Source organism: Enoplosus armatus, chromosome 12 (assembly GCF_043641665.1).
Source record: "Enoplosus armatus isolate fEnoArm2 chromosome 12, fEnoArm2.hap1, whole genome shotgun sequence".
Lineage (NCBI taxonomy): Eukaryota > Metazoa > Chordata > Actinopteri > Centrarchiformes > Enoplosidae > Enoplosus > Enoplosus armatus.
Genome location: NC_092191.1, coordinates 7,934,469 through 7,949,800, shown reverse-complemented (window position 1 = coordinate 7,949,800; position 15,332 = coordinate 7,934,469). Strand labels below are relative to the sequence as shown.

The following is a 15,332-nucleotide window of genomic DNA, read 5'->3' as shown; positions in this document are numbered from 1 at the left end:
AGGTCTGTACATCATATCTATACAGCAGTAAATTTGTCAGTCATGATTTCTGTGGCTTTAAGCACACACGAGTTCAGTACAAGACTGACATTTGTAACTTCATCTTATATGTACTCCTCATGCTAACAGTCTCAGATGAAGTCAGGCTCATTCTTGTAGCACATAAAGGTGTATGCAGAGAAGTTGAGGAAAATGTCTTACCTGCCCAAGCTGAAGTCATAAATGAACTCTCATTCATGTCATATATGAAAATGTGAAAATGACATATGTTCACACAGGGAACTTATTGTGATATTCTGTCCCCCTCATGTATGTAAATAGAGGTGGTCAAAACATTGGCGAGATCTTTCAATAAATTACCCTCCAATACAAAACCATGACTTCATGTGTGCCAAACCACATATTTACAGTGGTTTCTGTTGAGCCTACTGAAATTGAAATGATCACGACTGAAAATCTTGTCATAGTTATTTATTGTTTGGACATGGGAGGTCCACATCCACTACTGTCAAGTTTTAGAAAGCAGCTGTTAACTATTATTCATTTGGTAGGCATCACTTTTTCCTTTGTTGGTCAAAGACTATAAAAACTGAAAGAAAGCACTGTCAACAAAATGGCTCCAATACAAGCAGTCTGGTCTGAATGTGCAGAGTCAGCCGGGCTGGAGCTACAGTTCCCGGACTGAATTATTATCATGGTCCAAGCCTGGTGAATGGGCTGAAAGATACTGTATACGGTGATTGCAGTTTTGGCTTACAGCACCACCATGCAAGTTTTAGTCCAAGAGGGGAATAAAATTAATTGCCCTACTAAAGTTTGGCCGACACGCTTTTGGGATGGGATGACATCATGCTATGTGCTTAGAAGGGAGGCAGACCAGAATGCAACAATTGGCCTGATAAAAAAATAAAAACAGGAAGTAATGCAGCGTCAGGATTCAATAAAAACAGAAACATCCGCCCTACAACAGACTGTAGGGTTCATTTTCGAGTGAGGCTTTTTTAAAATTTAAAATGATGTCAGGTTTAGAAAATTAGCCTGTGGCATTTTGTTGAACTTCTGCTTTTTGTAACCTGGTTGTGGAGCATCAACACAGAACTATGCAAATTAGGTTGTAGCAATTATTTTACCCTTTCACAAAAAGGTTAAGTGCCTTCTGTGTGGTCATGCAGGATTTATTTCTTCATTTCCAACTAGTAATCAGCATTTGTTAGTGGGAAGACTAATGGAGCAATATCTATACACAATATCTGTATATTTCCTACTTCCTATAATTTCCTACTATAATAGTGATTAATATTTTCTCAATTGTTCCTGGTGAATCCAGATGAGATTCAATACAGATGACTATCAAGTGTAAAAATATTCCCAGACTGGTATTTATATATTACATAACACATAGCTAAAAATATTCTCCATATTTTTACAGTTTCTCTTCTCACACCTTTCCTTCTCTATTATACTTTCTCTTTGATCTTCTCTTTCTCTCTATTCTCATGGAAAGCCAATTAATTGAAGGTCACCTGTGCGCTCACTCCCTGTGAAATTACCAGACAAGATAGTTGGCAGTGTTATAGACCTTATGGCCTAAATGTAGCATTAATTTAGATGAAATAAAGTAAGACAATAAGAAGTGTATGAAAGAGTATGTCATTACACAGAAGCATCTTCACTGCTCTCAAAAGGCTTTCTTCATTTTGACAGATCTGTCACTAACCCTAACGTTACACATTACAGGCTTGATACAAACTCTGCTGGAGATATCCTTTGTGTTTGTCTACGTAAAAGACCCTGCCTGCGTTATAAATGCACTTTCTACATTAGGAACCACCTCCTACTTGGGACCAAAAGCAGCTTAATCAATCTCACACCTAATCCCAGCCTAATTCTCTCCTCCTCTAACAGAGAGCCAGTCACCACAGGATGGGCAGAGACAGATGTAGCTGCTCCACAGTCATTACTAAGTGCACGTTAACCGAGACAGACCTGCCAAGCAGCCTACTGATGTTTCAAGAAAATCGACCCTTCTTTAAGATTTCCTATAATCATGCCTCAGTCCCCTTTTATGTTCTCCTTGTTATGATAAAATGACAAGGCAATTTCACAGAAGCTTTTGTTAGTAGTCTACCCACTGTCCACCCTCCCACACAGGATCAATAGCTGGCTTCCTTCCGCATACGCACAACTGTGAGGACTGTGTAAGCACACCTTAAACGACATTTACAAAGGGATACAGATAACATCACAAACCTTTAAAACAAGACTAAGAGCCATGCTAGCAGCTCTGTGAGCCTGCTCTTAGGCACATCGCTGCTTTGAGCTTTGCTGTCAGCATGCTAACATGCTCACAATTACAATGCTAACATGCTCATGTTAAGCAGGTATAATGTTGACAATGTTAACCAGCTAACATACCAACTTAGTTTAGTATGTTAGTCTGCTAACATTTGCTAACTTGCAGTCAACACAAAGTATAGCTGAGGCTGATGGGAATGTCATTGAATGTCAGTATTGGACAAAAAATTTGACCTGATAATGGCGCTATATGGAAAGTGAATGTCTGTACCGAATTGCATGGCAATCCATCCAATAGTTAGTTAATAGATATTTCACTCAAAGCCACAAATGTAAACCTCATGGTGGCGCAAGAGGAAAAGTCAGGGGATCAACAAAGTCATTAGCATTCATTCTCTGGGAAACATTAATGACTCTACTCAATTTCATGGCAATCTATCCAATAGTTGTTGAGATATTTCAGTCTGGACCAACCAACAGACTGACATTGGCATCTTTAAAGACATAATTTAAATTTTCATTCATGTTAGCAGTACTAGAACAAAGAATCAATTTTCATATTAAAAATAGTTGATATCTAATACCTGATTGAACAGTGAGAGGTGACTCTAATCTTGTATTCAAGGTGTTGTCAGTAGCTTGTTTGAGCAGTTGTGGGCCAGATAGATAGGCGTGTTGTGTCAGATTTAAAAACAAAGCATAGCATGACTGATTTATTCAATTTGCAGCCATTCTGCTGATCTGTGTCTGTTTAAACACATGGCTGGGTTTAAAAAACAAGCAGAGAAGAGAGCATGAACCTGGGTCGTGTCTGGTCATGGTCAAATGTAAAATGAAATGGAATAAAACCACATCTTTGGATTCACCGCAGGAACTCAACCCACAACTGTGGATTCAGTCAATGTAATTTGAATGCAGCCAAAACACAACAGCAAAACATTCTTTGGGTATGAAAGTTTGATATCTGAGCACTCGGTCGGTTTGAGAAGAATGCCCACAAAGCACAAGGGGCTGCATGGTCGACAGCAAAGTGAAAGTTTGCCGTCAAGTTTGTTTTTCAGTGGGTGAGATGAACTTTTGTGGTCTTGACATGCGCTGGGTCTATTTTGTCCTTTTCAAATAAAAGCTGAGGCATTACATTGCCCTTCAGCAGTGTCAGACAGCATGGCTGAAATATACAAAAGTAGGATTGTTTGAAGGAAGCAAAACAGTATTGGCTGTAAAAACATGTTACTGAGAAAGTAAGAGAGAACGAAGGGAAGAAAGAAAAAGAAAGAAACAAAAAAGGACGAAATAAAGAAAGAACAATAAAACTAAACAAAAGGAAAAAGCTGAATCTTAGAAGGCGTAAATTGACTTTTAGTTAGCAATGGGCTGTTATAGGATTATCTTACATTTTTGTTCTCTCGTATTAGCCTTAAGGCACAAAAAGGCAAAACCACATGAGGATGAGTCGTAATGCAATGTCGTCCTGATTCTTATGGAGCTACAATAGCACATAAATAAGGTTATTTCTGTAACTTGGGAAAGAAATTATGGAACATGCTTTCTCTCAACAGACAATCAAATTATGTGTTGAAAATGTACAATGACAAATGGAACCAGAAGAGGTGAAGCCATAGAAGTTGTTTACATAATGTGCCTTTTATGCAACTGATGCATTGGTGGAGACTGGAATGAATCAGCTTCCCTGACACACTTCATTACACTGAGCTACATTTTGCCCCTAAGGTCAGGGAAGCCAGCTGTTTAAGCTGTAATAAAACACAAAACTCACCCTGTGCTCTCCTGCTGCAGAGCCTGGTGTTGCTCTCAACATGCAAAAACAAAGCATTGAAGAAACATGATAGATTATAATAATCATTGTCCAGATAAGTGTAATATAGTTGACGAGGACAAAACTTTGTACATAGTGCTACAGTGTGATGCCTGGGGCCGCATGCAAGTAGGTGCTCTATCTTTTCTAACATCTGCTTTTATAGACTAATGCACCATCAGAAAATTGATGACACAGCAGCCCAGCAAGCTACAGCCTTATCGCACCACATCTAGAAATCCATCACATAAAGTTCACTCCTACTTTACATGTTCGATAAAGATGGCCTCGGTGTAGCAATCATGCTTCTAATGAATTTATAAATCAAATGTCCTTTTTTCAACACGTTCATTCTGACAGTCTGTTCATTTCGGTGTGAGTTTTAATATCAGATATAAAAAGTAATTGTATGGGATGATCTCCCCAATCGCTGAAAGAATCAGAAGCTCAGCTTCAGTTATATCATACATTACACTAGATGGCGATCCACAGACTGAATGCTCTGATCAGCACAGTGCCTTGTCATAGTCACAGTCAATCAGGCAATCTGATGAAGACTGAGGGGAAAAAAGGCAGTCCTTGGTGCTGATAAGATTCTACAGTTCAAAATATTACTGTTTAATTGTTGAATAAGGTCTCACTGTCTGACTCTCTCACTGTCTGACTTTCAGTGCATCAGCCAATGAGTCATATGTGTTATTCTCATGTTGCATGTATGGACTAATATCATAATACTGGCTAAACCATCTAAATGCACCTTGCAGCTGTGTTACTGTGATGTTAAAAATAAAAAATAATAACACAGCCATATCCACAGTAAAATGATATATTATAGGTACAACCAGGTTCCTGCTCTGGTTGATAACTCAGGATGACAGCCTCCTATTTATTGTGGACTGACTTCTTTTTCCTATCAGAATAAAAGAAAAGACTCCCATGCCACCAAATGCTATCAAACTTGAGAGGGGGGCTTAAGCGTTTGCGACAAACATGGATTATGATAATGTTACTGTGTTTTCAGTAGCACTGGTGCTACAAAGCAGCTTTATCATCGCTTAGCACTTATATTGACTCATATACAGTAAAGTGGGCCAGCTGCTGAGGACTTTTGATCCTTTTTTTATGAAACTTGAGCTGAAACAATCAGTCCATTAGTTAATAGAAAATAATTAATCAAAAATAATCAGTTCCACATTTTCAAATGTGAGTTTTTTTTCTGGTTTCCTTAGTCTTACATGATTATAAACTGAATATGCTGAGGTTTTGGACTGTTGGTCGGACAAAACAAGCGCTTTAAATATGTCAAATTGGGCTTTAGGAAATCCTGAGATACATTTTTTCCAGTATTTTATGACAAAACGAGTAATCGAGAAAATAATTATATGAAAAAAATCGTCAGTTGCAGCACTTAATGAAACACCTGTGTCAACTCTACAAGTAATACATTAAAATGCAGAGGAACATCATAACAATCAAGGCCAAAAAAGGTCTGTAGTGCAACCATTGGAGATGGCTCAAGAATGTGACAAATATCATGAAAGGTACTTCTCTAGTGAAGGGGATGTCATAGTGTTGTACTTCCTGCCCTTTTCAAGCTAAACATAGACAGAGAGCTGAAAAGAGGAGACAGGAAGGCTTTGACAAGATCACACTGAGAACCTGATCTGAAGTCCTGCGCTGTGAGTAAAGTTACATAATCTCATTTCCGCTGTTTGATTACCACTGATCTGACAGCAGGTGTTGGAAGCAATGAGATGTTCAAAACTGTGCTCATGAAATTAAACAATGACGGGAAAGGTGATGGGAGAAGTAGGAGCAAAGACTTTCTGAACAGTTAGTGATGCAATACACCCTGTAATTGTGAATGGAAGAATACATAGCCCTGTATTATGTAGATTCATTTTAAACAAAAGAAGAACAAAGAACAAATTATTATAAAAGAGAACATGGCAAGTAAGTATTTTACCTTTGGAGAAACTGTATGTGGCTGCACATTCAGTACATTTCAATTGTAAAATCCACAAATGATGGCAAAACAAACAAAGAAAATAATGATAAACCACCTGATAATCCATTCTGAATGTTTTTGTCCACCTTAAGTACATGCCGTTTAATCTGCTCCACATCATTTAGAGAAATAAATAAACGGATTTGAAAAATCAAGTTGTGGTCAAACAATGTTTCAAACTTTTCCACTAACAAACAAATCTGAAACATTTTCAAATTTAAATTTGAATCAACTTTTATCAAGCAGCACGTTAGCACTCTGGCTGAATAAATTAAGTGTAATGGACCAAATGTTTTTTCACACTTTCTTCCTCAGTTATGATTAGGTAAGCAAACTTTACCAACTAACTTTGTATTACAAATTAGTGCTTTACATAAGAATAAGACACCAGAGACATGACAGAGAATGAATAATTTGTTAACCGAAAAGAAAAATGAAGAAAAAGTAAATTACATTAATAAATAAAGATTTAAAACTGGAAATGGCACACAAGACATTTGAAACACAAATTAAAACGACATAAACAAATATTTAGATAAAACAAATCACAAGGTGGATACCGGTGCGGATGCTTAAGATTGTGCCGACGGCAGTGGAGAACAGATTTGTTTTTAAAGGTTTTAAACATACTCAGTCTCAGAGTCTTTATGCGGCATAGTAATGAAAAGCTTTGTGTTTAGTTTGAACTTTGTGGGCAGTTAGCTGAACACTGTACACTGATGTACAGTGATTTTGGTTCTAAACTATTAAAGGGTTAATAGACAATATAGGCAGTGTTTTACTGTGTGACACATTACAACACTACCTAAGAATTGGTGTGATGTGTTGGATAAGCTGCAGCTGAGAGTATTTCTTAGAGAAACCTGAGAAAACCAAATGACAGTGGCCCAACCTCTTACAGTTAGAGACCGTACATTTTTTAAATCTTGTGTGATCATGAATTTTCTTATTGCTATATTTTTAAAGCCTTGTTATTGTCTTGATTTGGCATTTAAACTATTTGTATGCATTCTACGAGGAAGGCTCACTTAACGTAAGAACATTCACTTTGTGTCAGAAGTTACTTTTATTTACAAGCCTTTTGAGCCTGTTCCCTAACAAATCCATGTTCAAGTCTAAAATTCATACTTTGGCTCCATACCAATGGAACATTCACAGAAGTGTTTTTTATTTCTTTTGTTATTTCTCCTATTTCTCCTCTGGACTATGTGAGTTGAGTACACGCTGTACTTGACTGGCATCTCCCCGACTCTCCTGTTAACTTTGTTGCACATGTTAAGGTGCATCACCTTTATGATTCTTTTAGGTGTACACTTGGCTACCTGAGCAAATCCACAAGATATTCTCCAACAAAACTGAAAAGACACCTAATCAGCCAACTGACAGACCAACTGAAAGCACCGGTGTGGGTGTGAAGCGCTGGTTTTTGAACTTCAGTACCTTTTTGGTATTGACCTAAATATGGCCCTTAAACCAAGTCTCAGAAACTGTCAAATAGTAAAAGCGGGCACCCAATGTCAGATGCATAATCTTGTTTACTTATTCTTTCATCAGTTACTGATTTCAATCAAAATTTTGCCAATTTTAGACAATTTAGTTCAGGAAAGGTTCTTGTATGGCTGCTTCTGTTTTGACAACATTAAAGATTCGACAATGTTTGGCTTCTTTTGCTAAATGAAACAAGAAGGAGAAAGTCTAACAAAAAAGACTCAGGTATTGTATTGGTAAACATTTTCACACAATACCCACCCCCAGTTATCATAGGCAAAGTGTTAAATTACTCATGACCACACACAAATACATAATTTGAGTAAAACTGGGTGAACTGCTGCAGCTGTTTCTCCCTGCTCATATTATGTCTCAAGTTCAAATTCATCAGTCTATCACTTTAAATACTGTGCCAACACAGATTTGCAGACAGTAGCTCTCTCTAGGCAGTGGTGTGGGTCACTGTAGTACTGCTTCAAGGCAGGCACCATGGGTATTTTGACTGTTCTGTGATGAGGATCCTAATTAGCAGCTACATTCCTTAATTAAACAAGTGCAGAGTTAAACAGTGTAACACCAGTGCAAATGTCAATGGTGCCGACTTCGTAGCACCTAATTTAATAGACTAAGAAAAAGGCTATTTTGTTAGAACTAGTATTCCCATCCATTATTTCTCACCAACAGTGCCTTGTTAAACTGAGCCTTCATGCGTTAGACATACGTTCCCTCTCACAGGACTTGCAATTTAAGGCTATAGTGCATTGTGCTTGAGTGGGATGTTATACATAAAGAGTTCCTGATAGGATATGATCCAATGAATGGAACTAGATCGCTCCAGGAGAAAACAACTTGACAGTCCTTAAAATGCAGATAGATGGATAGAAAGCAAGACAGACAGACAAAAAGCAAGGTAGTCAGACAGACAGACACACAGACAGCTAGTGAGAAAGATAGCAAGACAGCTAGTGTTAGTCAATAAGACAGATAGCAGGACAGCTAGTCAGGCAGACAGAGAGCAAGTCAGTTAGACAGACAGACAGCAAGCTAGCCAGTCAGACAGACAAGACAGAGAGCTAGTCAGGCAGATAGGATGGATAGATGGCAAGACAGACAGACAGCCAGTCAAAAAGAAAGACATAGCAGACAGTGAGTTAGACATACAGTGAGCTAGCTAGTCAGGCAGACAGACAGCTAGTCAGAAAGAGATTAAGACAAATAGCACAACAGCCAGTCGGACGGACATTCAGATATTCAGGAAGAAAGATAGGACAGATAGACAGATGCTCTACCATGGGGCGATTTTAATCGATCCAACTCAATGCTGAGAGAGCACTTTCAACAAAGAGTGCCAATATCAGAAACAAATCCAAGGACAGATCTCTGTAAATGTGAAACAGCAGGTCACATCCAGTCACCTGGAGCACTGGAGTCCAACCTCTGGAAGCTTGCATGGGGTTAGTGGGTGAACATAGTCCCTTGAGGGCTTCCTTTAATATACACTACATCAACTGTAGCTTCCACTGTACAGGAAAAAATAAAACAGATTTACACTCCCTTCTGGATTACTACTTCCAAGTAGTAAAAAGATTAGCCAGCAGTGGCAAAGAACCATCTGAGGAATGCCAAGACAGCAATATATTCTCTTCATCTTTCTGCCCTTGTAGTGACTTGCCAATCACTCCTTGATCTACAGCCCTTTGCCTTTTGCCAAATGTGGGTCAGGAAAGGTCTGGTCCACAGAGGCGTCGTGGTGAGAATAATGAAAATGGAGAACATCTGAGAATATAAAAAGTACTGCTGGGACACACCCACATTCTCTGGTGCCACAAATGAGCCAATTAGGCTCAGATCTTGTCTCTTGTCATGAGGATGCTACTAATGGTGAATGAGATCTTGTTTTTCCCTACAATTTCAACTGAACTTTTATAACGATTTTTTTTTTTTTTAGCAGTGTGCATGTACAGTATTTGTGTGTTTATGTGTGTGTGTCTGTGTGGGCATAGTGATGTTCTTTCATCTTAGTTCCAACTCAGTGTACTCTTTTCAGCATATCAATTCGTAAAGTTAATACGGCTTTACTTCAGCGGCAGTCTGATCTCCCCCTGACATTGGAGATGGTTTTGGAGCATTTACATTTAAATTAAAGAGCTGAGATCATCTTACGTACAAATGTCATGTTTATGGAAATACATTTGACCATCAGCTGCTCTCATTTGTCACAACTCACCATAGTCGCTTTCATAAAAGATGATGAACTTCTGCCAGTGCAGTTCTGAGACAAGGGTGAGCAGGACGTCGTTGATCCGAACAGGTGGACGGGCAGCCAAGGTGTAGCTCTCTCCGTCTGGGCTGGGGTTGAGCTGGCAGGCGGTGCGGGGTGCACCATCCCCATTTCTCTGGATGAAGAGGTGGGGAATGTGCATTGCATCTGTCAGAGACTGCAGGGCACTCGCGGCTGCGCAACCCGTGGATGTGACAAGAGCGAGGATCCCCTGGTTCATCAACTCACATGCTGAAGAGAGGAAAGAAAAAAATAGAGGGAAGGTGAATGAAAAGGAAGGAATAAATAAGAAAGAATGCAGAGATAAGGATTTGAAGAAAGAAAATAAGGATGGACACAGAAGTATATGAAGGGATAGAGGAGGAAGAAATAAATAAGAAAAAGTATATGGAGGAAAAAATGGGGTCAGGAAAAGAGAAGAAAAGAATTGAGATAAAACATTGTTGGATATGCTTTCCAAGTCAATTCAAACCAATCAATTTCAACAAGATTTTCATTTCAAAAATCGTTTTTGCAGCTTTTAAGAGCTCTGTACATTCACTCAAGAAAGTCTGCTCAACCGGGCTTAAGAATTCAAGATGGTTCTTTGTGTAGCCTGCTTAGGATTACATCTGAGCCTCTGCAGTTGAGAACAGATCACAGAAAGGAGGAGGCTGGTGCTGAAGCTGTATTATAATATGTAGATGAGAGATTCAGTTGATTCAGTGGGGGGCATCCTTTAATCCTTGTCCCCAGACAAAAATGAGACGGCTGATTAAAGTGAAAATTCTTGCTAAAGGTAATAGTCACTTGAAAACAGCAGATGAATCAGAGAGCTACAAGAGTCAGTGTGGTTCTTAGCGAAAGCACAGAACAGCGACTGAGTGGGAGGAATTTGTCACAAATAAAAAAATCAGGAATATTTTGGCTGGATACAGAAGCTTGGGTGCAAAATGATGCCTCCCATGAGTCTAAACTAAATATTGTCCCACATACCCTTCACTCTTTCTCTTTCATGTACACATGGTGAAAATCTGTAAACCAGCACAGATTAAGGCTGCAGACACATGCTTGTAATGTCTGTGGTGGGTCTTAACGTCCCTACATTTTTATTTACACATGTAATTTGGGCAAAAATCTGCTCTAGATCCTCTTAGGGCAGGTCAGCATGTCTGCTGAGACAAAATGCCAAATATTCTTTAAAGATGAAAACGCCATCTTCGCCATTATTAACACGTCCAAATTTGATGAGAAAAACTGTTCTGTCTAAGTGGTGGTAAATATTTAATGACAGTGGGTAGACTAGACAGGGGTTGTAGTGATCTGACATATTAGGCATTCATTATTTGCTCTTCAAATGATCTGACAATCATCAATAACTGAAAAAGATGCTTCATTCAACCAAAATGTTTAGTGCATACCAAAGATAGCTGAGATTTCTTTACTTTCACTGGAAATAAGTTCTGAAGAACACAATTGTATTTGCAACACAATCTCATACCTCTATCTTTAATACAGTTCTGTAGAGTGAAGGTAAAATACAGTTAATAGGCTCTTTTAACTTTCAACTACAGTTGGTTTTCAAGTGCTTTTGAAACATTAATCTGCAGAAAACAGATTTCACATTCTCAGGTTTAACACAAAGGGCTAAAACTAACTGCATCGAATCAGGCAATTTTTAGAAGATACAAGATTTATTCTAAACCAATATTACTTTCTCAGTTGAAACTACAGCAACATTATTCTCATGTTTCTTAGATGAAAAAATACACATTCATGATTGTTGGCCCCTGACTCTTGACCTACCCTTTTTGTGGAGTGTACAAACTATAAAGCAAATGTATTTGTATCCTGCGAAACACAGAAATAGGAAATTAGCAGGAAAAAGAAAGTGATTTGAATCCAAATGCAAAACAGGTTAAATGAAGAATATTGAATTTGCATTTAATTCTCAGCTCTATCTCTGTTATGAGCTGCATAATCGTCTACCACAGGGATTGTCTAATTTTGCATGTGACGTAGGACAGGCTACGGCAAACACTGCCTTTAAAATTCAAGTCACTATTTCTCACACAGCAGGGCTCTTATAATTTCAGCATAAACAGCTGAACATATTGTACAAAACAGCAATTAAATGTTCTCTCACTGCATTTCATAATACCACCTAATTATATAGATTTTACCACAAAGCTACGGCGCTGCAAACCAAGACCATATTATATCATTCCAACCCTTGATACTGAGCATTTTAGGAGGCACAACAAGAACATATCATTGACATGTACAGGTAAGATACCATTAAGTTAAATCCACCATGATACCAGAGGAGGTGTGAAGGAGGAGGTGAAGAAAAAGGAGAGTGGTTTGGGAGAAAAGGCATTAGGGATGAGGCGAGAGGTCTGAGAAGGAGGGGTGAAGAGGGGGAGAAAAGGAAGGATGATAAGAGGGGGAGCTGAATGGAGCCATGCTGGGAATGGGTTGTGTACTGTGTGTGCACTGTGTGTATATGTGTGTGTGTGTGTGTGTGTGTGTGTGTGTGTGTGTGAATGTATGGCAGAGGGGGAGGACTATTAATGTGACAAATGACGATTTCATCTGCTGACTGCAAGCACTGGACTACATTAAGGCTCTGTAAATCACGAGTACAGGGGCAACTAAATAACATACTGAGGAGGAGCAGGGAGAGCAGGAATGTCAGGCAGCCGAGGAAGAGGGAGATTGAGATGCACTGTAGTTCTAGTTGAAGTAGGACAAGGAAGAGAGTGCGGAACGAGGAAAAGAGTGCGAGAGAAATAGAGGGATTATTTGCAGCTTTTTGCATGAATGCTCAGGAGAGTGCAAGAAAGACAATGCTGTTCTCCGGAGCAGGAAGTGTGTTGCTGTTTGTGTGGGAGCGAAACAGAAAGAGAGACTTAGAAGGGCGTCAATATGTGCAACAGGGTACGTAGCGTTTCATGTTGCACTAAGGTATATTTGCCAATACTCTGCTCAGTAGGAGCTCCTGTGATTGACAGTAATACAAATCTAGAGCATGCTTTAACAATGATACCATGTCTAAATGAGTGAGTTGGTAACAATAGACTGTGTACTGTACTGCGCACTGAAAACAGAGACTGTTCCTGAGAGTTGCTGGTTCCCTGATAACAAGTTTTCTCAGATTCAACCTACTCACTATGAACGTTACAGGGCTCGATATTGTGTTCTTGCTGCCTGGATTCCACTTTAAAGACGTTGCATGTACCATTACATTACAAACATAACTATATTAGAGCTGAAACAATTAACAACTTTGTTGATCGATTAATTGTAAAATGAATTAAAATGGAAATGGAATCACTTAGGTTTTTTGACTGTTGGTTGGACAAAACAAGACATTTGAAGACGTCATCTTCGGCTTTCTCAACTTGTAACGGGCATTCTTTAATTTTGAGCCCGCAATACTGTTAGTCCTAGTGTTCAGTACAGTAGCACATTGATCATTTATTTCACTTGTTCCACCACCTGCCAATGCAGGAAACTCAAAAGTCTTTACCTTCATTTGTGCTAAAGAACAGAGGCTTAAAAAAGAAACAGATTTTCTCTTTTCCTGATCCGTAGCCCCTACCCCCCGTCACTCAGCCACTTTTAGTAGACTGTGGCTAAAGTGGGTCTGCGGCCATTTTGGCTTGATAATGGACACCCCGGGGCCATTATACAGCAGACAGCATACGACAGCCCACTGACAGGAGGCAGGAGTGCTCCACTGTCATTGGCAAGGATGATAATAGTGGAATAATGACTCTTAAATGTTCCCCCAGAAGTGGACAGAGGCCATCACTCATTTCCTGCTAGCCACCTGACATCTAATGTCAGCATATGTCTTATACACCTTAAAGGAATAGCTTCCTTTGCCAGGATTATGTATATAGAGCATCTTAAAACCATTGATCTATATAAATTATATTTGGACCAATTCAACAAATACATAGACAGTGTGTATGAATTGTAATGGATGGATGATTTTAAGTCTACTGTAATCAAAGGAGTTCTAACAGGGAGATGCAAGCAACAGCTACTTTCTTTGGAAAGAGATTTACTAATCTATCAAACCTATTAGTGATGGTATGGTTCATCGATAAATGATGAATTCAGTAAAGGTGAATTCATTTTAAACACATCTAATTATCACAGTATATCATTTTGCTTAACTGTCCTTCAGTCATAATTGAAACCATTATAAAGGACGCCTGCCGCGCGGATTAGGGTTGATAAAAAAACACTGTATTCGGAAGTCCTCGCCTCACCAGACCAGTTCAGTTATGCTCGGATGGTCTAGGGAAAGGGAAAATTATCATCAAGACACCAGGCGGAAAGAAGACATTACAACTTTGTGCCACACAATCTGTTTTGCCCATGAAAACATGATGTCATCAGTGTATTGCCCTCGTTTTACCAATGTGATATGAAGAGATGAAACAAACAACCACACCACTGGTGTAGTGAATATTGCATGAATTGGGGCTGTCTCAGAGATTTCACAGTCTAAATGAGACAGTCTCATTTAGTTTGCTTTGACTCATAGCACAATCCTGGGAGTCAAAGGAGAGATAAACGCTGCGATGTTGTCAACACCACTATACCCAACAGTGTAACTCTGATCTAATAGAGACAGCTTGTAATACTTGATTCAGAATGAAATGTTTTGTATCATCAGAGGCCGTTTGAAAAGGCTTTGACTGTATTATAATCCTCCTTGTTATTTTTAGGATGAGCACCTACTTATTCCCTCTAAATATGAAATCATGAGATAAGGAAGATAATGTCAATTACAATGTGATCAAACAAAAGAGTTTAGGTTCGGAAGAAAACCAGTCATTGAACATCGGATTCTAATCTTTCCACGAAAAAACTACTGACTAAACCATTGAATTTGAGCTTAAATTGTTCCAAAGTTGGAGCAAAGACATTTTTTTTTTTTAATCTACCATACATTTACATACATACATCTGTGTACTTCAGTGTATCAATGCTGGATCATATTCCTCCTCTTTTCAACACAAATGACTGATTACAACATGAAGTGATGAGATTGAGATACCTGATTGCTAAATTGTTCATTGATGGCTTTTAAGCATTCAGCAGGGGCAATTGGCACAAAGTTTTAGCTGGAGGAAGATTCATAAGAGCTTTAAATGATCCATACCACGCTCAGCTAAGAGGAAACTGGGTTGTGTCATTTCCTCATTATGAATGGGCTCTTCCACTCTGCTCTTGGCAGCTTCCCACAACATAGTAGCTCTTCACCACACAGAAGGGAAGAAATGGAAGACAACCGTATGATATGGCAGCCGGACCACAGCTTAGTTCAACATTTAAGTGTACAGCAACATTGCACCTCCAGTAAGAATGAATCGTCTCTCTCTCTCGTTCACTCACTCACTCAATCTCTTCTTGCTCTCTTCTATTCGTAGGATAAACGTCTGTGG

General features: G+C 38.9%; 1 protein-coding gene across 1 annotated transcript in view; it reads right to left on the bottom strand.

The window, feature by feature from the left end:
* The window catches only part of grid1a (glutamate receptor, ionotropic, delta 1a), a 204,184-nt gene that overhangs the window by 71,760 nt on the left and 117,092 nt on the right, over window positions 1–15,332 (bottom strand). The window contains exon 3 of the mRNA XM_070915899.1: window positions 9,835–10,119. Coding sequence (XP_070772000.1) covers window positions 9,835–10,119 — 285 coding nt within the window. The remainder of the gene's footprint in view (window positions 1–9,834; window positions 10,120–15,332) is intronic.